Raw genomic sequence first — 26481 nt, 5'->3', positions numbered from 1 at the left:
AGTATGGTAGATATTAATCCACCTTTTCAACAATCACTTTGAAAGTCAGTGGTCTAAATGTACCAATTAAAAGAGATTGTTAAAGGGGGCGGCAGNCGGCCCTGTGTGGCTGGAAAGAAAATGGAGTAAGAGCCCGAGTCTCAGGGGCTGCCCCAACCTCTCCGACCGAGGCCCTACCGTCTTCGCCGCCAGGAGCCTCTTTCTTCTCCAGACCTAGTGCTTTCGAGCGCCCCAGTGGCCTGGGCCCCGCTGGTGGAATGGTCGCCGAGGCCCAGGGCGTCGGGCTTCTGCACGCCCAGTGAAGGCAACTGGGGAGCCTCGAGGGTCCCCACTCCTCCTACTCCAGGCGCAGACAACTCCGCTTGGTGAGAGCAGGCAAATGTGCAATACCAACATGTCTGTGTCTACTGATGGTGCTGTAAGCACCTCACAGATTCCAGCTTCGGAACAAGAGACCCTGGTTAGACCAAAGCCATTGCTTTTGAAGTTGTTAAAGTCTGTTGGTACACAAAAAGGCACTTATACGATGAAAGAGGACTTCTTGGGCATCCATGGATCCCAGGTTAAGAACTTCTGCACTAGAGATACATGAGTACAGTATACTGATCTTTCTGTGATAGAGGTTATATTTTACCTTGGCCAGTATATTATGACTAAACGATTATATGATGAGAAGCAACAGCATATTGTGTATTGTTCCAATGATCTCCTAGAGGATTTATTTGGAGTGCCAAGCTTCTCTGTGAAAGAACACAGGAAAATATATACAACGATCTACAGAAACTTGGTAGTAGTCAATCAGCATGAACCATCAGATTCAGGCACATCTGTGAGTGAAAATAGGTGTCACCTTGAAGGTGGGAGTGATCAAAAGGACCCTGTGCAAGAGTTGCAGTAAGAGAAACCTTCATCTTCAGATTTGGTTTCCAGACCATCTACCTCATCTAGAAGGAGAACAATTAGTGAGACAGAAGAACATTCAGATGAATTACCTGGTGAATGGCAGAGAAAGTGCCACAAATCTGATAGTATTCCCCTTTCATTTGATGAAAGCCTTGCTCTGTGTGTAATAATGGAGATATGTTGTGAAAGAAGCAGTAGCAGCGAATCAACAGGGACTCCATTAAATCCGGATCTTGATGCTGGTGTAAGTGAACATTCAGGTGACTGGTTGGATCAGGATTCAGTTTCAGATCAATTCAGTGTAGAATCTGAAGTTGAGTCTCTCGATTCAGATTATAGCCTTAGTGAAGGAGGACAAGAACTCTCAGATGAAGATGATGAGGTGTATCAAGTAACTGTGTATCAGGGAGGGGAGAGTGATACAGATTCATTTGAAGAAGATCCTGAAATTTCCTTAGCTGACTATTGGAAGTGTACTTCGTGCAATGAAATGAATCCTCCTCTTCCACCTCATTGCAACAGATGTTGGGCCCTTCGTGAGAATTGGCTTCCTGAAGATAAAGGGAAAGATAAAGGGAAAATGCCTGAGGAAGCCAAAGTAGAAAACTCAACACAAGTAGAAGAGGGCTTTGATGTCCCTGATTGTAAAAAAAAAAACTATGGTGAATGATTCCAGGGAATCATGTGCTGAGGAAAATGATGATAAATTCACACAGGCCTCCCAGTCCCAAGAAAGTGAGGACTATTCTCAGCCATCAACTTCTAACAGCATCATTTATAGCAGCCAAGAAGACGTCAAAGAGTTCGAGAGGGAAGAAACACAAGACAAAGAAGAAATCGTGGAATCTAGTTTTCCCCTTAATGCCATTGAACCTTGTGTAATTTGCCAAGGTCGACCTAAAAATGGTTGCATTGTTCATGGCAAAACTGGACACCTTATGGCATGCTTTATGTGTGCAAAAAAGCTAAAGAAGAGGAATAAGCCCTCTCCAGTATGTGNGAAAGTTGATAACAAACTGAGGACTGATGGGTATGGGGGAGAGGGGAAGGGGGGTGTGGGCATAGAGGAGGGTACTTGTTGGGATGAACACTGGGTGCTATATGGAAACCAACTTGATAATAAACTATTAAAAAATAATAAAAAATGAGCCCCCACTGTATGTTGTCTACAAAACTCCACTTTAAATATAAGAACTGGTAGATTATAACTAAATGGATAAATATACCATGCAAACAATAAAAAAACTAAGAGTAGCTATTAATGTCAGACAAAGCAGACTTTAAAGCAAGGAAAGTTATCAGGAATAAAGAAGGGCATTACATAATGATAATGGGGTCGAGTCTCTGAGAAGACATAAAAATCCTTAATGCGTATGTACTTAATAGCATCAAACTACAGGAGGCAAAAACTGATAGTAACTGCAGGAAGTAATAGATGAATTCACATTCTCTATCATAGCTGGAGACTTCAACAGCTCTCTAACAGAAATGGAAAAACCCATTGGGACAGATCCAGATGATCAGTAAGGACATAGTTGAACTCAACACCATCTATCAACTGGATATAATTGATATCAATAGACTACTTTCTTTAGCAAAGCAGGATACACACTCTTCTCAATTTCACATGGAACATTCACCAAGATAGACCACAATTCTGGGCCATAGAACATACCTTAATACATTTAAAAGAACAGAAATAATGCAATGTCTGCTTTCAGACCATGATGGAATTACACTAGAAATCAATAACAGAAGCATTACTGGAAAATCCCCAAATAGGTGGAGATTAAACAATACATTTCTAAATAACACTTGGGTCAAAGAAGAAATCTCCAGAAAAATAAAACACTTCGAACTAAATGAAAATGAAAACCCAATTCATCAAACTTTGCGGGATGCAGCAAAAGCAGTGTTAGAAATTTATAGCATTGAGTATATATATTAGAAAAGAAGTAAGATTTAAAATCAATGATCTAAGTTTCCTTAGAAACCTTGCAAAACTAGAAAAAGAAGAGTAAATTAAATCCAAAGTAAGCAAAAAAAATTAGTGAAGGAAACAACGAAAAGCCTACTCAGTAGAAGATGATTTGCAAATAACATCTGATAAAGGGTATCCAAAATATATAAAGAACTTAAAAACTGAACACCCCAAACCCCAAATAATCCAATTAAAAATGGGTAGAAGACATGAATAGACATTTTTTCCAAAGAAGACATACGGATAGCCAACAGACACATGAATAGATGCTCAACATCACCGATCATCAGGGAAACACAAGTCAAAACTACAGTGAGATATCAAGTCCCACTTGTCAGAATGGCTAAAGTGAAAAACACAAAAAACAGGCATTAGCAAGGATATGGAGAAGGATCAGCCCTCTTTTACTGTTGGTGGGAATGTGAACTCCTGCAGCCACTCTGAAAAAGTTAAAAATAGAACTACCCTATGGCCCAGCTATTGCATTACTAGGAATTTACCCAAAGAATTAAAAAAAAAAATTCTAAGAGATACATGCAACATTATCTATGATAGCCAAATTATGGAAACAGCCCAACTGTTTATTGACTGATGAATGGATGAAGATGTGGTATGTATACACAATGGAATGTTACTCAACCATAAAAAAGAATCGAATCTTGACATTTGCAGCAACATGGATGGAGCTAGAGAATATTATGTTAAGCAAAATAAGTCAATGAGAAAAAGATAAATACCATATAATTTCACTCATATGTGAAACGTAAGAAACAAAACAAACGAGCAAAAGGCAAAAAGAGAAAGGGAGGGAGGGAGGGAGGGAGAGAGAGAGAGAGAGGCAAACCAAGAAACAGACTTTTAACTATAGAGAACAAACTGATGGTTACCAGAGAGAAGGTGCATGGAGAGATGGGTTAAATAGTTGATGAGGATTAAGGAGTGTACTTGTGATGAACACTGAGTGTTGTATGGAAGTGTTGAATCGCTATATTGTACACTGGAAATTAATATTACACTGTATATTAACTGGAATTTAAGAATTTAAAAACAAAACAAAAAAAACAAAAACCACCCCACAGGGTAAGGAAAAGAGAAGAAATAAGAACTAGAGCAGAAACCAATTGAATTGAAACCAGGAAATTAATATAGAATATTGGCAAAACCAAAATCTGGCTCTTTGAAAAGATTAAAAAAATCAAGCCTCTAGCCAGGATAACAAAGGAAAAAGAGAGAGGACACAAATTATTAGATTTAAGGATATCAAATAAAAAATAATACCAAAAATACAAAAAAAAAAACCCCAAAAAACAAGTTTCCATGTACTCCTTGGTTGACCGTGTTCATAGTTCTTTAAGATGTCCATACTATAGCTTCTATTTCCATTTCTACTTCCCCTGTTCACTCAGTCTAGCTGAAAGGCAATGGTAGGAAGCATTTATGTTTAAAGAGTGTAGGGGATTGCTTCCTCTGTGGAATTTGCCTGCTTTTCATTATTTTATGCCTGATATCACTACAATGAAGTTTCCTTCTTTCAATTGAATGAGTTGTGTCTGGAGGGCAGCGGTATCAGGTTATTAGTATAAAGCCGCCTCTTCAGATTCTGTCTTTAGAGCAGCCAGGCAAAAGGCTTTGATAGGGAAGAAGTGAGGGAAAATTGGGTGTTTAGCAAGGGCAATCTGGAAGCAAAGTGTTTCAGAAAGAGGAGCGAAGCTGAGAGTGAAGCTGGACAATAGCTGATGATGGGATGCCCCTCCTCCCAGTCAGGCCTCTTTGGCTTCCATCTCTGAGGATGCTGCCACTGTCCACCCCTCCTCATGATCTTGCCTCCCTGTCTCTCCTTAGATACCAAGCTCCTTCTATTTTTTATTTCAGAGTAGCCTCATGAGCTCTCCAATGCTTAAGGCCCCTGTGCTCAGCTACTCAGGGTTGAAATGACTCAACACTACGTCTCATGACCATGAAGGTTGTGGCTGGTGACTTGTGATGCTTCTATCCACAACATCTGTCAGAAACACTGGGATGGGGAGATGGTTGAGGTTTTTCTGCCACAGAATGAAGTGATTTGAGATGACTTTTTTGCTCTTCAGCTAAAAGGGATATACCATTTTTATAGAAGATGCCTTAGTACTCTTCCTGATCCAAGTTTTGTCTTAATGATATCTGGAGAAATGTCCCTTTCCTGGCTCATATCACTGAACATTTTGGGACAGTTCAACTGTAGTTACGGCTATCCTTGGCTGGATAGAAGAGTTAGGAAAATTCAGAATTCATCCCTGCTTACTATTACCCACTTCCATTCATCTCCTTTCGCATTTTTATTTTCATGAGAGCATATTAAAACCAAATGTAATCTGGAGGGAGTAAAGGATACCTCAAAAAGGTGTTAGTGTAAAACACTGCATGTGAGAAGAAAGAGAAGGGGCTATTCAGCCTCCTCAGCACTCTCCTTGCTTGATTATGGAACATGAGTCCTCAGTTCTTGCTCTTTGTGGTTGTGTGTGTGTGTGTGTGTGTGTGTGTGTGTGTGTATGTATGGTAGAGAATTTGGATCTTACTCTAAGGAGTTTTTTTAATGTGTGTTTATTTTTGAGGGAGAGAGAGACAGTGCTAGTAGGTGAGGGAGACACAGAATCTGAAGCAGGGGTCGAACCCAAGAACCTCAATATCATGACCTGAGCTGAAGTTAGATAACTGAACTGAACTGACTGAACCACCCAGGTGCCCTGGATCTTACTCTAAATGCAGTGAAAGATTCCTGGAGAGTTTTAAGCAGGGAGAAGATGTAATTTGATTTGGGTATTTCAAAGATGATTCTGGCTACTGTATGGTGACTGGATTAAGGATGAATGAGTAGCAACAAGGACATTAGTTAAAATTCATTGTAACAGTCTAAGATTAGAGGGTGTCTTAGACCAGAGTGGTATGATAGAAATGGAGTGAAGTAGAACAGTTTGGATGTATTTTGGATGTGGGTCCACAAGATTTTTCATAAACTGAATATGGGAGAAGATGGAAAAGGAGGAATCAGTGGAAACCCTAATATTTTGGCTGGATCAACAAGCTGGGTGGGTGCTAGTTAAGATAGAGAAAACAAAATTTTGGAGGGGAGAGGAGACTATAGGTACAGTCTGTGGAAATAAAGGGTTCTACTTTAATAATAAATGTGTGACATTAAACATCTATGTGGAAATATCATGTAGACAGTTGGATATAGGATTTGGTGCTCAGTGATATCAAGACTGATGGTAGGTATTTCTGAGTCAATGGTATGTAGGTGAAATTTTAAGCCTCAGAAAATGGATATGATCTTGTAGGATGTGGGTGAAGAGAGAGAAGAAAAGAGGGCTGAGATCTGAGCTCCAGCTATTTAGAGGTCAAGCAGGAAAGAAGAAAACTAAGAACACTCACCCGGAGAGGTAAATCAAGTACTTAATCCGCAGCTTGGCATGTAGTAATGGTAGGTACTATTTCAACCACTACTACTGCCACTGTTTTTATAGAGCTAAAATACATAAAATCTCTAATTTCACTTTTCCTTGTAGACATTATCTTTGATTATACAGTGCCAGCATTTCATGCATGTTCTTTAATTTTCTTATTTGCCTTCACAGTTGAAGACACAGGCAACTGGCTTGAATCCAGTGAGCTTCCAATTGAGCCTAAAGATTCACTGTTTTCAGCACCTAGTGATTTCCAAGTTTGTATCAATTATATTAGCTTCATAAGAATTGTACTTCCTGTCACCAGTATCAGCACTTTCATTTCTATATTTAACACTCACTTCATAAAACAAAAAAGACAAAATGGAAATAAGTATTCACATAGTTCCAGAAATTGCTAGATGAAGATGGTGACTGCCAAAATGGAACTGGGTGCAAGCAGCCGGTGCCATAGTGTGATAGATTTAAATATTTACTACTCAGCTAAGCATGAAAATATGCATATGAAGGTAGTTTTGTGGGGGCCTATGTATTAACTACAGGTGTATTTTTCTTCCAAAATTCACATGTATAAAAGACAAGGCATGCTTGTATTTGTTCATCATGAAGCAGACCAACTTTTTTTATACTCCACTTTAGTCCTTTTCTTCACAGAAGACAAAGATCAAGAAATATGGCTTCCATATGTAGCAATGGTGCTTGACTCAGTAATCAATAGCTCAAAATATCATTTAGTTGAATAGTCCTCTTGCTTAATAAGAAGTTAGAGATTGGCTAACAAAAGACATCACAGATGGTAAGCAACAGACTTAAAGGGAGCCATGCCAGCCACTAATTACTAAGACATACTTGGAGAGCATTGGTACTTGTCTTAACCCACAAGTGAGAACTTCTACTGCCTCAGACGTCCTTCCATTTCCAACAGTGTTTAAAGCATGGTTTCAAATCAAATGCTTTACAGATTGGCTTGGTTTTCCAAATGTCAGGCCTATTTAAATAATAAAAAAAGAATCTTATTCCACAGAGATTAAAGAATTTTAATCTCTCTAAGAATTTTCCCCTCTCCCAATACATATCCCAGAACAGTGGCTGCTGACTTATATTCCATGCATATTTTCTTTTGGAATCTTTACATTGGTTAAAAAAAAAGCCCCCAAGTTTATCTTGGGGACCCATTTGTGGAGGCTGATCACTGATCAGGGTTATCCCATTTTACAAAATTTGCTGGATAGTGCAGTATTTATTTACATCTAGAGTAAGGAGATCTCTTAACACCTCAAAAACTCTCTTTAAGAAAGTTTAAAAACATGTATCACATATGTACATTATAAAACATAATAATAAAGTGAACATTTGTAGACCCTATTTAAAAAGGGGAGCCTCACCAAAGCTGGTTTTCCCCTTTTCTTCTTCTTCTTCTTCTTCTTTTTTTTTTTAACTAACTGTATCTTCTTTATATTGTCGAGCATACCACACTTTCATACTATTATTTTGCCCTGTCATCATCTTTTTAACCTTAGTCTGCAGTTAAATATATTCAGTGTTCAGTTCACTTTTTATATGCTGAAGCTTTCTCAATAATTTGTCTGAAGCTCATTTTCCAGTAGAATAGTCAGGAAAAACGTATAGAATCCATATCTCTTGAGTACTTACATTTTCATAATTATTTGGTTGTGGCATTCATTCTTTAGAGATGAATATAAAATCCGGCTTATAGTATCTTTCTCAGAGTATCTTTTAAAATGTTGTTCCATTGTTCTCACCAGAAAACGTTGCTTTTGAGAAGTCTGATGTCAGTTTTATTTTCTGCTCCTCACATGTGACCTGGTGTTTTGTTTGGATACCCAAATAATTTTTTCCTTTTCTTTAAAGTTTAGTGTTTTACTAGAATATATCTTGGTGTTAACTATTGTGGGATAATTTCCTTGGATACATGGTAGGCCTTTTTTGAATGAAGATTTAAATCTTTTTTATTTCAGGCATATTTTCTTAAATTATTATTTCAATTTTTTATGTTTTTTTTTGCACTAGTTTTCTTTTGGGGGGAATCAAATAATATGCACGTTTGAGCATTTTTTGCCTATTATTTCTTTCTTGGATCTTTATTGTTTTCTTTATTTTCATCTGATTTTATTTATATTTTCCATGGGGTCTATCTTCTCTTGTGTTTCTTTTGATTAATTTTTTTCTAATTCTATCTGATTTCTTTTTTTTTTCATTTCTAATAACAAATATTCTTGAATTTATATTTTTATGTAATGTCTTAAGGAGGCTTTGTCAATTGTGCAATAAGATGTAATTTGATTTTCAGTTCTTTGTAAGTATTTTTTGTGTAAGTCACAAGTTAGGAAAAAATTTTATTGAGTCATTTATTCTGTTGGTAGGGTTGGTAGACAAGGCAAAGGTTAGGTTACTGTGGAAATTTAGTTTTTACACCACTTTGTGTTAAGCTGTGCTAGAGAGTTCCTCCTCCTCCTCTTCTCCTCTTCTCCTCCTTTCCTCTTCCTTCTTCTTCCCTTTCCCCTTCCCCTCTCCTTCCCTCTCCTTTTTCTTCTTCATCTTCTTTTGTTTTGTTCCTTCAGTCCCTAAAACCTTGCGTAAAATATGAAATCTATAAGGAATTTGGGTAATTCAACCATGAAAGTGTGGCTTATGTCTATAAAACTGTATAAAATTTGTGAAACTATTTCTTTCCAAAGTAAGGGGTAGATCAAAAAAAAAAAAAACACAAAATATTCCCAATCTATTTTATTTTAGCTTTTGACCACCTTCATGCATGTTTTCTACCCCCACCCCTTGCCTCTAGCAATCACCAATCTTGTTCTGAATCTGTGAGCTTGGTTTTGAGATCTGTCTCTCTATGTAGATCAATGTGTACACACACACACACACACACACACACACACGTTTTTATATATACACATATATATGTTTTTAGATTCCACATATAAGAGATCATGTGGTATTTGTCTCTCTCTGTCTTATTTCACTTAGCATAATACCCTTGAGGTCCGTCCATGTTGTCACAAATGGCAAGATTCCATTCTTTTTTTTTAAATTTTCATTCTTTTTTATGGCTGAATTCCATTGTACATATGTATCACAATTTCCTTATCTATTTATCCATTAATGGGGCACTTAGGTTGTTTCCGTATCTTGTCTCTGTATATAGTGCTTTAATGAACATAGGGATGTAGTTATCTTTTTGAGTTAGTGTTTTTGTTTTGGATAAATTCCCAGAAGTAGAATTGCTGGGTCATATGGTATTTGTATTTTTAATTTTTTGAGGAACCTCCATACTAGATGTTTTCTGTAGTGGCTGCACCACTTTACATTCCCACTTCCAGCACAGGGTTTCCTTCTCTCCACATCCTTGCTAACACGTGTTCTTTCTTATCTTTTTGATGCTAACCATTTTGACAGGTATGAGGTGATATTTCATTGTGGTTTTTGATTTGCATTTTCCTGATGATTAATAATGTTGAACATCTTTTCATGCACTGTTAGCTATCTCTATGTCATCTTTGGAAACCTACTTATTCAGATCTTCTGCTCATTTTTAATAGAATTATTTGTGTTTTTGCCATTGAGTTCTTTATATATTTTGGATAATAACTCTTTGTCAGATATATGATTTGCAAATATTTTCTCCTATGTAGTAGGTTGCCTTTTCATTTTGGTTTCCGTTGCTGTGCTGAAGCTTTTTAAAAGTTTGTTGAAGCCCCACTTGCTTATTTTGCTTTTCTTGGTTTTACTCTTGGTGTTAGATTCAAAAAATCTTTGCCAAGACTTATGTTACAGAGCTCACTATGTTTTCTTCTGGGAATTTTATGGCTAGGTCTTATGTTCATGTCTTTAATCAATTTTGAGTTGATATTTTCTGTATGATGTACAGTAGTGGTCTAGTTTCATTCCTTTGCATGTGGCTGTCTAGTTTTCCTAATACTATTTATTGAAGAGACTGTCCTTTTCCTATTGTGTATTCTTGCCTTCTGTTTCATAAATTAATTGATCGTATATGTGTGGTTTATTTCTAGGTGCTCTATTCTGTTTCATGATGTATATGTCTGTTTTTCTGCCAGTAATATACTGTTTTTATTACTGTAACTTTGTAATAGAGTTTGAAATCAGAGAATGTGATGCATCCAGCTTTTTTCTTCTTTCTCAAGATTGCCTCAGGGTCTTTTGTGGCTCCATACAAATTTTAAGATTGTTGGTTATACTTCTGTGAGAAATGGCATTGGAATTTTGATAGGGAATACAAATATAGATTGCTTTGGTAGTATCGACATTTTAACACTATTAAGTCTTCCAATACATGAGCACATAATATTTTTTTAAATTTATTTTTGTATTCTTCAGTTTTTTTTCCTTAATATCTTGTAGATTTTAACATATAGTCTTTCTCCTCCTTGGTTAAATTTATTCCTAGGTATTATTATTGTTGTTGTTGTTTATTTATTTAAGAGAGAGACCATGAGTGGGGGAGAGCGGTAGAGGGGGAGAGAAAGAGAATGATAATCCCAAGCAGACTCTGTGGTGAGCATGGAGCCCCCCATGGGGTTGATCCCATGAACCTGGGATCATGACCTGAGCCAAAATCAAGATTCAGATGCTCAACTGACTGAGCTACCCAGGTGCCCCTTATTATTTTTGATGCCGTTGTAAATGGGATTGTTTCTTAATTTCTCTTTCTGATAGTTTGTTAGTAATGTATAGGAAAGCAACAGATTTTGGGGGTATGATCTCATGCTTTGTGAGATAGGACCCCACATCCTGTGCTGATATGTGGAGGCTGCTTGGGATTCTCTCCTTTCCTCTCTGCCCCTCCCTGACTTGTGCACACTTGCGTGTGTGCACTCTCTTCTCTCTCAAAATAAATAAACTTCAAAAAAAACCAGATAATTGTGTATTCACTTTGTATCTTGCAACATTTCTCTTCTGATTTCTGATGATTTTCACATTTTATTCTCTTCTTTGCTAGCCATTTTGTTTCTGATATGTGCTATATTTTTTAAAATTATGTTTTCTTTATTTCTTTTAGCTCATTTGGACATATTATAGTTTTCATCTATTTTGAGTCTATATTTTCTTGTTTGTTGGCATTGTCTGTGGGGATATTTTGTAGTTCATTTTATTCTCTTTTTCTGGCAGTCATTTAGTATGAAATTAGAGAGTATATTCCTTTCATACTTCAGTGAGATGGCTTTTCTTAGGCTATGAGGAGAAGGCTTCAGAGTGATGTGGGGATTGTCCAAAGTAGCTTTCAGAACTTTATAGCTTAAAGGCTTTCTTTTCTATTGTTACTGTAAGAGATTTAAGCATGGCTTTTTCTGCACAGCTGTTGCAGGGCAAAATCTGGTTCAGGAAGTTTTTCTGTCCCCAGCCCTGTTTTTCCTGAGCTTTAAAGACCTTGTCTTCAAAAGAAGTGCTCTAACCTTTAGATGTGATATTTTGCTTTTCACTGTTTCTTGAGCTCTGCTTCCTCTGAATTCTTCCTCACTATATAGTACTTGAAATCTCTTTCTCCATGGCTTTCAGGATCCTACCTTGCTCAACATTTTTAAAAAAATTTCTACCAGTTTTTTTCTGGGTGAGGCTCTGTCTTTCTAGGAGAAAATTTGCCATAATAACTTTTGTGTTAAAGTCTCTCTCTCTTTTTAAACTGATATTAATATAGCTACCTCAGCTTTTTCTTGGTTCATACTTTCATGATATATCTTATTCTATACTCTATTCCTCTTTATCCCGCAGAGATGTGCTCCAAACTCTTAGTGGATACTAAAAACCATGACTAGAACTGAACTCTTTATATGTTATATTTTTTCCCCATATATACATACCTATGATAAAGTTTAACATATACATTAAGCACAGTGAGATATTAGCAACTATTAATAAAACCTGTAACTATATATTGTGACAAAAGTTATGTGAATGTGGTCTCTCTCTCTCTTAGAATATCTTGTTGTATTATATGTACCCTTCTCATGATGACATGAGATGATAAAATGCCTGTGTGATGAGATGAAGAGAAGTGAATGACATAGGCATTGTGACGTAGTGTTAGGCTACTATTGACAAGACATACAGAGGGAGAAGCATCTGCTTCTAGGGCATAAAGGAACGACTAATGTACTTTTATTTCAACCTTTTGGTAGCCTTCTCTTTTATGTAAGCAGCTTGTAAACAGGATATAGTTATTTTTCCCAGTTAGACAACTTCTTTTCGTATTTGCAAAATGAATTTTATTTACATTATTTTATTAATTATTGATAATGTCTGGAACTGTTTCAACTGTCTTACTTGGAGTTTATGTACAATTTTTACTTTTTCCCCTCTTGCTTCTTTTTATGTTTTATTTATTTTCCTTTACAAATTTCTCCCTCCACAGGTTTGAATTTATGTACTATATACCTTCAGTGTTTTTGTTGTTGTTGTTGTTTGAAATTTTATCATGCAGATTTAACAATCCAACAAAAAGTCTAAAGCTCACTATATGTCAGACCTCCTTCCAAGAGAAAAAAAAAAAAACTACACATATACAAAGATGGAATCTTCTCCTGACTGATTCCTATGCTAACATTGCCCATTATGCTATTTTTAATTTTTTGCTGTTAAAACTGGACTTTACCTTCATATGTTTTTATTAGTATCATAGCTGTTGATAACTATCATTGTATCACTTATGTTTCTACTTTCTGCATTTACCATTCCTTCTTGCAACTTAGACCTTTTACTCAGATTGTTTTGTTATGCAGCAATAGATAACTTTACAGTATTTTTTGTCAGTAATGGAAATTCTCAACCATTATTACTTTAGAGACTTATTTTACATCCTCTGTATTCTTTTTCTTTAGGACTCCAATTAAATGTATCTTAGATGATCTTTATCTGTCCAAATGTCTTTTTGACCATTATATATTCAAGCTATATTCTGTACTGTCTACTGATCAACTATACTTCTCTCTTTAGCTTAGCTTATCTACTATATAACTCATCTATTAAGTTTTTAATTTCAAAAGTATTTATCACTCAGAAGTTTTTTGTTTTTTAAGTTTCCTTAGTCATTTTGGTACTCTTTTATTCCTTGTTTTGTTATTCAAAATTTTACAGCATTTTATACTCATTTATTTTATATATGGTATCTAATAATTTCAACTTCAGATGTTCTTGGAGATGTAGTCTTTTCAGTCTCTTGACTGACTGACGGAGGCTTGTTTCCTTGTGTGTTTGGTGAGTTTTGATTGTGAGGTCGTATATTAATGAACTTATACTGTGGAAATTTTGAGGGCCTGAATTTTAGGTGTTTTTCTGCAGAGGAGTTTCCCAGTTGCGTCTGATAATATCTAGGAGGTATTGCCAACTTGGAAAGATTTAGCTCCTTTTAAGAGTCCTTGCTTAATGTGGGCATTCAGGTTCAGCTCCTTCACATTGTGAAGGGCAAGATTCCTGCGATCTTATCATCATTGGCTCCAGGAAAATCCTGTGACCTTCTTCATCAGTGTTAACTGACTGGCATTGTGCAAAATTGAGCTCTACATTTTATTTTTCTCCTCCCTCTTGGTTCTTGAGGATATCTCCTAAGCCCGAAAATGCTTTATAAAATATGTTTAAGTTAATCTGTGATTTTGTTATATTTCTTGGAATATCTAGTTTTGGCCCATCATATTCCTATAAGTGGCAGTCAGGATCACTGATCACTCACTTTTCTCCAAAGCAACTGATTTCTCCTATATGTAGTACTTTAAATATGTAAAATTTTGAGAGCAAAGATATGATCTTCTCTATTAATAAGCAATGACCTAATGTTAGGTCTTCAAAAGAAACCCTATGAAATCAGCTCATAACATTATTTGGTCCTCTCTTCCAGTATTCTTCCATGGATGCTAACAATCATATAAAATATGTAATAATATATAATAAGATATAATCTTAAAGTAGCTATCAATTATAGTTTCTGTGTAGTTTATTAAATAAACTTTTTTCTTTTGGTGTTACATCTGGGCATCATTCTTTAAAAAGCATCTATTTTCTAAATTCTTTTTGAAAATGTATTGTCAAATTCATCAAAGCAATAATATATGACAGAAAATTTGGGGAAAACCACTGCAACTCTGCATCTTTAGTTTTCAGCTGAGAAACCCATAAAGTACAGGTAGTGATGAGCTAATAAGTCCTAAAACAAGGATTCCCCTGATCACAGATCAGTCTGCTGGGGCAAGTGTATGAGACAGTCCATGAAGCAAGATCCAGGAGGGACCAAAGGAAAATCTTCCCCTTGACCCATGGGGACCAAAAATGTCAGAGTATCCATTCCTGAATTCTGCCCCAGACTCCACCAATCAGGATCTGAATTTTTGACAAATTCTTGGAATGACAAATGGCTTAAAATGAAGTTTTGTAAGAAGAACCAGTGGCCTAAACCTTCCCACCAATTTTTTTAGCAAGAAGAAATTAAATGTTGACATTAGAGTCCTGAGTGCTTTTGGTTGTTCTAATTATCTATGCTCAAATTAATATGGGGTAGACATTATATAGTTCTCATTTCAGATTATGGGTTCAGTCATCCTTAAAAACATTGCTTGATACATTATTAAGTGTTATAATTTTTATTTAACTGTCATATTTAATTGCAATATGATATGACAAGGGAAATAAATTATTTTCTTATGTTGTACATTTAAACAATTTCCAACTTTTGGCTATAATATTTAATATTGTAATAAAACTTGAAGTGCAAAGATTTTTTTTTTAAAGCATTAGTTCTTTGCACTTAGATATTTAGATCTGGGATTACTGGAAGTAAAGACATTAACACACTCAACACTCTTGGCGAGGATTGCTAAACTGATTGCCAAAAGGTTATACTAGTTCTAACTGCTGCTAGCAGCGTAAGAATATGTTTCATGGCACTCTGGCCGGCATTGGACATTATCATTTATCTATTAGACAATTAGCATCCTTATTGATTTTTAATTTTCAGCTGTTGGAGTCCCTGAAGTCTACTTAATGAGTCTTTAGAAAGGGTTGGGCTGAATGAAGAGTGAAGAGATGTAGGGCAGAGGGCATCCCAGTTGGTTGGACATTCATCATAGAATCTAATTAGATCTAATTGCCTCTTGGTCTACCAAAATTCAGGTTACTTCTTTTCTTTCAACCTCTCTTTTTTCATTCATGAAATGAAGGGTTGGGGCCCCCAAGATCCCATTTGGATTCAAGATTCTGATCTACCTCTTGGTGTGAACTTCACATTTCAAATCTATGCAGATTTTTCTGGTTGTCTTGTCTGTTGCTGCAGGGATCTGTCTACCATGCATATCATTTTCTTTTCTTTGGTGTCCTCAATAGAATGTATTTAAAATTTTGTTCCTCCTCTGCTTCCCTTTCCACTTTAGAAAATTTTGATTAAAAAAAAAGAGAGAGAATGCAAATATGGTATATGAATATTTAAAATGTGATTTGCATTTAACAGATTACACATGATCACATAATTCCCAGTGTGATTTTGCATCAGCGAAGAAGTGAGAATATGTATTTTATATTAAATGCATAGCATTTAAATACTTTAATACAAACAAACTGCATTTGAATATTAATCTCTTCAAAAAGACCTTGCCAGGCACATTAAATATTTAAAACTTTTCCTTAATACAAAGTTCTGGAATCCCTTGAACATTTTCATTTTTCTCCATTTTTTGTAAGTTTGGAGAATCTTATTTTTTTATGCATTTATTGTCAAATTTGAATCTCTACTTGTGAAGTTCCTTCTCTACAAAGACAAAGGTAAATTAACAGGCCAAGAATCCCTCAGGGTAGAGTTTTAAAACTATTATGCTAAATGCAGCACTGAGGAGAGCTGACTCTGTGAAATAGAAGGAAATTATCTGATAATAAGATGTTCTGCCTAAAAATGGTAGAAACATTGATTCTTAATATTGCGCATGACCTTAGAAGTCATCAAATTGAATAATCTAACTAATGCAGAATCCAAGTACCACATCTCCAGGTGATTGGTCAGCTAGTTACTTCTTTAATATGTTCTATGTTTGGGAGCTCATCACCTCACAACCCAGCCCTGTCTTATGCTATAATTGGACAGTGTTTGGGAAATTGCTTATTTGAGTTTAATTCTATCTCTAAATAAGCCACTGATTTTAGTTTATTCTCAATTACATGTGATTAGGTAATTCCCTAAGTGATTTTGTATAAGATAATATTCTGCAAGCATATTCACTGTTCTTAATAATGATTAAAAGTAACTTTCACAAAAAGGGATGATTTGTCAAGTATTCACTGAGGAAATTGAACTCAAGAACAAATTAGGTGATTTTTTAGATTTTACACCCAAAGCAAAGACAACAAAAGCAAAAATAAACAGATGGGACTACAATAAACTTAAAACCTTCTGCATAGCAAAGGAAACCCTCAACAAAATAAAAAGGCAACCAACTGAATGGGACAAAATATTTGTAAATCATATGTCATTATCAAAATGACAAGAGTTAACAAGTGCTGGAGAGATGTGGAGAAAAGGGAATCCTTGTACACTGTAGTTGGAAATGTAAATTGGTACAAAAACTGCAGAAAACAGTATGCAGCTTCCTCAAGTAATTAAAAATAGAACTACTATATGACTCAGCAATTCTACTTCTGGATGTATGTCCAAAGGAAATGAAATTACTATCTTGAAGAGACATCTGTATCATGTTCACAACGGCATTATTCACGATAGCCTTGATGGGCCACAACCATCAATGGATGAATGGATAAAGGAAATGTGGCATATATTACACAATGGAATATTGTTCAGCCTTAAAAAGAAGGAAACCCTGCCATTTGCAACAACATGGATGGATATTGAGGGCATTATGCTAAGTGAAATTAGTCAGAGAAAGACAAATACTTTATAGTCTCATTATATGTAGAATAAAAAAAAAACAGAACTCATAGAAATAGAGAACAGTCTATGGTTGTCAAAGGCAGAGGGATGTGGGAGTCTGGGGGACATGGATAAAAGTGGTCAAAATGTACATACTTCCAGTATAAAGTAAATAATTCTAGGGATGTAATGGTGACTAGTTAACAATAATGTATTGTGTATGTGAAAGTTGCTAAGAGAGTAGATCTTTAATGTTTTCATCACAGGAAAAAATTTATAATTATGAGGTGATGGATGTTAACTAAATTTTTACAATATAAACAATATCCAATAACTTCTTTGTATGCTTTAAACTAATACAGTGTTCTATGTGAATTATATTCAATAACTGGGTGGGGGGAGATCAGAAGTCAATAAAGAGATCTTTAAATTGGTAATTACAACATACTAATAATCAGCAGTGGTTTGTTAGCTGTTTACAAACACAGTACTTTCTCATAGATAAATATTTGTTTTATTTAAAAAAAACTAGTTAAGACTTAATGATGAAGATGATAACAATGACAAACATCTAGCCCATAGTGTTTCTTCTGTGCCAGGCAATACTCTTAAGCACTTTACGTATATGGATTTATTGAATCTTCATAGCCATCTATGAGGTATGTATTGTTATCCCCATTTTACAGATGAGGAAACTGAGAGATAAAGAAGTTAAATTTCCCACGTAATAAATGAGAGTGATTGGGTTTTAACCACTTTGATACAGTTTGTGTTCTTATTTATTACGCTATGCTTGGACTACATAATTTATCATTCAAACCAAGACACTTTTGAGAGTGAAAGAGGGCACTAATAATAACTACTCCCAGACAGCACCACAGCTATAGTTCTCCAGGGACAGTCTAAAAACATATTGAAAGCTCTCAAAATAACCATAAGGGGCAGATCCAAGTTTTCTGGAGCCTGGATGTTATGCAATGTTGAGGGTACTCTTCAAAAAAAAAAAAAGAACATGATAGCTATGAATACATTAGATATCAAAATGAATTTTTTTTAATGAGAAAGAGATCACAACAAATAAGTGGAATCTTGGGAATCAGGTTTCTTTCTTCTGAGATCTGTTTGAAAAATTTACCAGAAACTCTTGATTTCAACATGGCTTCCCTCCTTGCCTCGAACATTCTACAACTTCCAGATTTCATAGGGATGGTGCAAATCAGACTTTTGCATTGAGTTCATGGTAGGTCTGCCTCTGTTCACCATTTTCACGTCACTTAGAAAATAAGCTGAGCACCTAGAATATTTGTGGTGCTTACAAGTGGATAAAATAAAATAGCATTTTAAAGTACATGTCCAAGGGTGACCACAGACATGTTAGAGTGGCTACTTTATAGTTCCCTGATCTCAGTAAGGTACCATTTAGATCCTCTGGAACTTAGGAGAACAGTTCCTGCCTAGGCAGGTAGTGGGGTGACTTTGTGAATGGATTGAGTTACTGGTTCAGAGTTTCTGGTATTGGTTCAGGCTAGCCAGTGTATTATTTTGACTTGACCCCCCATTTTCCTCTCTCTGTTGATCTCTTTGACTCCTTCTCCCAGCTCAGAGATGACTTCCTAATCTTGAGTTTCCAGCCTTAGAATAACTACTTTGTAAAGAAAACATGAGTGATTCTGCAAGATCGGGTGCCCCTTATATCTAGAAATCTCATAGCCATATGCATTAGCAACATTAGATTATCACTAATAAAGGATAAGAATGGCAACTACTCACTTAACTTGTGGTCATGTATAATTTGAATGCTCTCAGAGATATAAATTAAATTCTTATTAATGTTCTATATGTGATGTCAACTCTATTCTCATTCTTTTCCTCTTCTCCTCCTTTATCTGTTCTCTCCTTTACCTATTGCCCCTTAATCTTCTAAGGTAACCAGTATGGAAATTTGGGTTAGGAAAGGAAGAAAACCTATTTCAGTTTTTTTTTTCTTTTTTTGCGGAGAGGAGATAGGTAATGGCTGTCCTGTCTTACATAAGTTTTTTCTATGATCCACCCCCATTGTTTCCTTGCAAAAACTGAAAAAAATTCCTTCTTAGAATCCTAGGAAAGGGCAGGAAGTCTAAAATCTGAAGCTAGCCAGTGCCTGTCAGGCTAAGTTGTTCATTATATTCCTGTTTGTCTTGTTTAGATTATACATCCCCTGGGCGAGAGGCCGGGTGGTTTTATTACAGTACCCATCGGTCTGTCAACACCATCTAAATTAAAGCAAACACTTTACTCAAATGGTGCTTTTTGATCACATCTCCCTATGTCCAGACTGCTTAGGACTGAGAGATTTGAGTTAGCTGTGACACCATTAAAATGGACTGAACCCAAAAAGACGGGGATGTTCTTGAGAAAACTCATTTTCTCTTCCTGACATGGACTGCAGAAGACACATTGAAGCTGTAAAACACAGCTTGGAAATGACTAGACTAATTTTAGAACCCGTTTACACAGCTGCTTCACTGAAAAGCTGACTTTCATTGTAATTCCTGCTCTGGGAGGGCTTGCCTTTTATTTAATTAAAAATGATCGGCAAGGCAAGCTTTTGATATAGTACTGTCCACAGTAAAACTGCAAGGTGAGTGTGGTTGCAGTAGCTCTCTGACATTCTGTTTTATCAGATGTCAGTTTATAATTAAAAGTTTGAGTGGCAGAACTCTGGGTACCCAGCAAAATAGTTTTGAGGATCTTAATTATTTCTAGCCATCTTCCTAGCAAATATATGAGACTGTGAGATACAGCATGGAGGGAGACATTTGGCATTTCCCAAATGCTCCCTTTGAAAAATGCAGAAATAGGAAATGCTCTAGGGTTTAGAATCCAGGAGAGGGAAGTTCACATTCTGAAATGCAATTGAAATCATCCCCTGCTAGGTGACAGAGTTCCATGTTTGAAGCAATAGATATTAGGAGCAAAACAAAGGGAGTCAAATATCCTAGGGAAAGACATCAGTCTTGGTTATGAAGTTAATTAGAAAAATAAAAGTGCCTTTCCCTTCCAGTTATGCTTGTTATTACTATGCCATGATACTCATTTTATGGGAATGCTTTTTAGAAATAGCTAAATTTTACTGAAAAAAGGTTTTGAGAACTTTTTTCCATTTGTGCAAACTAATACGGCAATACACTAAACTTTGGGACTCATCTAATATTCTTTTTTTTTGTGACACCTAGGTGCCTAGAAGTGAATTAATCACAGTCATCATATGTTTTTCTCATAAGGGCTATTTATATATCTGAAACTTCACACTTCAAAAGTGAGTCAGAATTTCTGGGGGAACCAACCAACTTAATTGTTAATCTTATTAGCAAATTACATAATATAATAGTCACGTGTACTTTATATTAATATACTCAAGGCTACTTGCAATTTACTTTTAAGCTTGCTATGTTCAGTACGACCACATTTTAAAGATCAAGGCAGGTTTAGCAATAAGACTGTCAGCAAGGTTGCAGTTGCATCTGTTCGGGCTATTTTAGTGGGTCAAAGTTAGGTTTGTAGACATCATTACTACTTGTTACTTAGTATTATTTAATAAAGGAATTGATTAACTGATAAGGCAGAAACAATGTAAAGAGAGATTACATGTTCCAAACGACAGAACTGTTTTGATGGTGTGAAGTCTTTGTTTGCATCCTTGATTTTTAGAAGGAAATAGTAGCGAGCAAAGAGAAAACACCCATTTTCTGTTGCCATCACATTAACAAATAGCCGAAGTTTCTGAAAACTAAATTTTAAAACCAAGTTCAGAAAATATTTAGCCATATAAGTTTCTAAAAACCTCAAATTGGAAGATTTTTAGAACTGTCTGCTAATTTGAATGTGAGAGGTGAATTACAGATTTAAATGAAGTACATGTGCTGTTTGGAGATGACTTTTTTAGCATGCAAGTTCTCCTCTAATTAGCTCCCAGGAGGTGAATGAGAGTTTTTGTTGTTCTTCTAGGTTCAGCTTTAAGCAAAGTGAACCAGCAAAGTTAGCCACCCACAGGTATTTATTTAAAGCATTGTTTGAAATACCATCCCTTCCCACCCCTCCAAAAAAGAGAATGTTATATAGGAGATTAACTAGCTTTGGTTTACAAATATACTTTAAAAATATTGTGTTTATTATACCATCTTCTTATATCATCTCATTTTCAGAATCATAAAGTTAAATAATGTATATTTATATTTTAAGTCTGATGGGGTCTTTCAGAATACTTTCAATAGAGGGTAAATTTAAGTTGCACTGTGTTTTGGGAAACAAGCTATGTGAATCTGAGGTGGAGGCATTATGAAGGCTGAAGAGACTATTAAATATGTTGATAGAGAATGTCTCATCTGTCTGTTGGAGAACAGTGTTCCTCATCAGGTCCTTATCCAGATTCTGTAGTGTCCTAGCCAGCTTGGCTAAGTCCCTCTCTTCAGGTTAATTAGTTATGTTGGGAAAAATAAAGAGCTATTGAAGAAATTATTTATCTTCTACAGTGTTGTATGAATGATCAGATTGGGCTTTAAAATTCTTGGCACAAATCGATAATGTTCTATGCAGCCCTCCACTCTTCCTTCTTATTTGTTTTCCTTGATATACAGTATGTGCTTTATTTTTTTAATTTGGTTAAAATTTTTTTTTAATGTTTTATTGTTTTTTGAGAAAGAAACAGAGTATGAGTGGGGGAGGGGCAGAGAGACGGAGACACAATCAGAAACAGGGTCCAAGCTCTGAACTGTCAGCACAGAGCCTGATGCAGGACTCGAACCCATGAGCCATGAGATCATGACCTGAGCTGAAGTTGGCTGCTTAAAAGACTGAGCCATCCAGGCACCCCAACATAGTATGTGCTTTAAAGTTTCCTTCAGTTCCATAAAAATAAGACTCAAACCCTATTGGAATGTGTTAAGCTTTTCCTTCCTCTTCTAATTTTAATGACCACATATGTTCGTGTATCCTTTAAAGTAGTTGGGCTGCATACTGACAAGAATTATTGTGGTAGCATTAGTCTGTTAATGAATTCATTCAAAGAGAGTTTATTAAGGTCCAACTATGCGTTATAAGTTGTTCAGGTTCTGGAAATAAGAGTGAATAACACATGGTTCCTGCCTTTTAAGGGAGCAGTGAGTCAGGGCAAAGACCTGCAAGTAGTTGAAGACAAGCCAATGTAGTAGTGCTACAAATGATAGACAAGACATCCATTATGCTCTATGGACTACTATAGGCACTTGCATGTATTAATGTTAATACAATCTCCAGAGAAACCCAGTGAGTGAAGTACTCTTATTGACCCCATTTTATAGGTGAGGAAACTGAAGGAAAAGAGGCTAACTAACTTGTCCAATGTCATGGACTCAGTAAGTAGCAGACCCAGGAAGCTGGCGCATGAATTACTTTATTTCTGCTCAGGACAAAAATGCCTCCATTTTGAACGCCATAATTTTTTGTGCTTCAGCTCTCTCTCTACTCCCCACCCCAATACATGCAACAAGCCATCACTCTGTAAGGCCCACAATAGTGTGTACTTACCGTACTTCTATGACTTTTCTTACCTGCCCTGGCTATTGGATTTCCCCATCCCTTTTTCCTTTCATCTGATTTTATACCATAAGAACTGGGTTGACAAATTAGAAGTAAGGGCATCTACCTTCTTATACCTTCTCTGTTGCACAAAGAGAATGCATGCCAATAATATCACTTTAAGTTACAGGTTTGAACTTTCCAGTAGTATTGGAATGCATGGTTTTGGAGGAACTTGAGATCTGAGACAGTGACTGAAACATTTATGTTTCTAACATTCCTGAGGGTAGTATATAAACAAGGAAACAATATGCTTATGCTGATTTAGGTGTTGCTTTAAATTTAAGGTTCTCTTTAGGTCCAGAAAAATCCTTATATAAGAGAAAGAAGAATACATTTATTCATTCTGTATACATTAATGCCATACAGTTTTCCTGGCTTTGAGCAATTTATTATTTCTTTTGGGGAAACAAGACATGTATTCATTAATTCAGTAATAGAACGATTCCAAGACTTAACTTGGCAGCTAAATGGAATAGACAGTGTTTCAAAGTTTGCCTTGATAGTGGAGGCAAGGTTCCTGATCATTGGCTTATAGTTAGAATGGGAAAGGATCCTAGGAATAACTTAATCCACCATTTCTCCATTTTATGTAATTAGTACCTATATATTATTTAAGATTTTCCTTAAATCAACTTCCTGTTTTTATTTAAATAAATTATATTATAAAAGAAAGCAGCTTTATATGACATATCTCTTAAAGCAATAAGAGTAAACCAACATTTAAATTCTCGCTAAAATCTTTGCCTTTGGAAGACTCTAAATTTAAGGTGTGCCCTTTGTTAAAAAAGATTTGCTGGTATTAGGGAGGTGTCAAAATTATACTAGCATGAAGCTAAGACTTTCTTCTTGACCTTCTTAGAAAAGTTAAAAAGAGAATTGAAACGGAAATAACTTTCTTACTTTGAGATTCAAAATTATTTAATACTTTTAATCAACTCATCTATTACTTCCACTAATATAGATCCCAGACTTTGGAACGCATTGGTCTAGTTGCATCTTCTTAATTTTCAAACTAGAAAACTAGATTCACAAAGAGAAATTATTGGGCAAGTCAGCATTAGAACCTGGGTCTCCTGATCCACAGTTTTTCCCCTGCCCCATCTCTCTACAATTAAACAACACTACCACCACCACCACCAACAACAACACAGAAATGGTTTGGTTTTAGAGGTAGCCTGTCAACTTCGGGCATGAACTCTCTTTTAACTAGTTGTGGTTCCTGCTTATAGTAATGAAGTGATCATTGTTTTTCTGCCTTCTTTAAGTAGATTTACTGTTCCCTTTACATATTTATTTGCTTATTTGTATACACTTATTTATTTTTAAACACATATATATATATGGATTTGGAATTTTGGAGTTTCTCAAAATTAAGGAACTGGATTAAATTCAACTTCAACAAGATCCCCTCCACCCCTGCTGACCCATTGTGTTGCCTGTTATGAAGTGATGAACAGCTGGCATTTTGCTGTCACCTTGGGAACAGTTTATTTTGACCTTGTCACAGTCTACCTGCTTGCTATTCCTAGTATAGTGCCTCTTCTCATTAGAGAACTTGAAGCAAACATTATGTTATGCTCTTTAAAATTCAGGCTAAAGTAGGGCTTAGGAATACACTGAAGCAATGCACTTGGGGGTGGGTGGTGCTAAGGCACATTATTTTCTCTAAGACACATTTTATCACATTTTTCTTAATATATTTTACAGTTTACACCTCACCATGAAAGAAAATGAACTCCTAATCTGTCCAGAGAGGGCAGATTTAAAATCACATAAATATTTTTGAGTTTTAGGGTTTTTCCCCCCTGAAATAAATATTATCCTAGTCAGGTCTTGTTATTATTACTTTTATTGTTCTTGGTGTTGATTCACTTGTTTTGTTGATGCTGACTAATTTTTTAAAGCATATATTTTTCCTTTTTTAATGTTTTATTTATTAATGTATTTATTTTTGAGAGAGAGAGAGAGAGAGTCAGTCAGTCAGTCAGTGAGTCAGTAGGGGAGGGTCAGAGGGACAGGGAGACATGGAATCCAAAGCAGGCTCCAGGCTCTGAGCTGTCTGCACAGAATCTGATTCGGGCCTGGAACCCACAAACCATGAAATCTTGACCTGAGCTGATGTCAGATGCTCAACCAACCTAGGTGCCCCTATATTTTTCCTTTTTTTTAAAGTGAATTTGAGATTAATATCAAATAAATAGTAGTCAGTAGGCATTTTAAATGCTTGGCCTTTGTGTATCGGGATATTGCTGTTATAAAAAGTTACCACAACACAAATTTATTACTCTACATTTCTGGAGGTCAGAAGTCTGAGACCGGTCTCATTGGCTAAAATCTAAATGTCAGTAGACCCACATTTCTTTCTGAAGCTATAGGGAAGAATCCATTTCTTTGCTTTTACAGCTTCTAGAGATTTTCTGCATTCCTTGGCTCATGGCCCTTCTCCATCTTCAAAGCCAGCAGTGGCTAGTGGCATCTTTCTCACATTGTATCATGTTGACACTAATTCTTCCTTCATCTTCCACTTTTAAGGACCTTTGTGATTACCTTGGCCTGCCTAGATAATCCAGGACACACTCCCCATCTTAAGATCAGTTGATTAGCAAATTTAATTGCTTCTGCAACCTTAATTCCCCTTTGTCATTTAGTTGCAGTTTCAAGAATGTAGACATCTTTTAGGGACCATTCGTGCAATCATTTCTTGAAAGTTATCTCCTTACACTTTTAAAAATAAAAATATATCTGGAGGAAACTATGTTCTAAATTGATTATCAGTTAATTCATTTTAAAATCAAATATACCTCACTACATAGATTACCATTTCCTGGAGACATGCATTTTAAAGGTTTAAATTAGAGGTGCTTGGGTAGCTCAGTTGGTTAAGCTTCCATTCTTCGTTTTGGCTCAGGTCATGATCTCACAGTTCCTGAGATTGAACCCCTTGTCAGGCTCTATGCTGACAGCATGGAGCCTGTTTGGGATTCTCTCTCTCTCCCTCTCTCTCTGTCATTTCCCTGCTCACAATCTCACAATCTCTCTCTCTCTCTCTCTCTCTCTCTCTCTCACAAAATAAATAAATTTAAAAAAATAAAGGTTTAAATTCATCATAAAATCTTTAGTTCTTTACAGTTAGGATGGTATCATTAAAAGTTTAAAAGTCTTTCCAAATGACCTTTTTTTTTTTTTTTTTTTTTTAAGAGAGAGAGAAAGAAGGGCAGAGGGAGAGAGAGAGAATCTTAAGCAGGCTCCATGGTCAACACAGAGCCTGACTTGGGGCTCAATCCTTAAGACTCTGTAATCATGACCTGAGTTGAAAGCAAAAGTCGTATGCTCAACCTACTGAGGTGGCCCAAAATGACCATTCAGTATTTTTTTAGTGTTTATTTTTGAGAGAGATAGAGTGCGAGTGGGGGAGGGGCAGAGAGTGAGGGAGACAGAGAATTCAAAGCAGACTCCATGGTGCTGTCAGCACAGAGTCTCACGTGGGCTCAAACTTACAAACCATGAGACCATAACCTGAGCTAAAGTTAGAAGCTTAACCAGCAGAGACACCCAGGCACCCCTGGCCATTCAATCTTAAATTTTTATATGTTTTTGGTATTTGGATATGAAGTTTACAGAGATGTTAGTCAACTCTTTGGTAGATGGATTTTATGAAGTTTAGTTGTGATGTGCTT

General features: G+C 36.0%; 1 protein-coding gene across 1 annotated transcript in view; it reads left to right on the top strand.

Annotated features, from left to right (window-relative positions):
• Nucleotides 1-221: 221 nt before the first annotated feature.
• LOC144244193 (E3 ubiquitin-protein ligase Mdm2-like) overlaps nt 222-26481 on the top strand; it is a gene marked incomplete at its 3' end in the record, with an annotated part of 39278 nt that continues 13018 nt past the window's right edge. The window contains 3 exon segments of the mRNA XM_077779417.1: nt 222-562; nt 623-1552; nt 1554-1933. Coding sequence (XP_077635543.1) covers nt 380-562; nt 623-1552; nt 1554-1933 — 1493 coding nt within the window.

The sequence above is a fragment of the Crocuta crocuta genome, unplaced genomic scaffold, assembly GCF_008692635.1.
Source record: "Crocuta crocuta isolate KB4526 unplaced genomic scaffold, BGI_CrCroc_1.0 scaffold426, whole genome shotgun sequence".
NCBI classification, from domain to species: Eukaryota; Metazoa; Chordata; class Mammalia; order Carnivora; family Hyaenidae; genus Crocuta; species Crocuta crocuta.
This window is presented reverse-complemented; position numbering and strand designations above follow the sequence as displayed.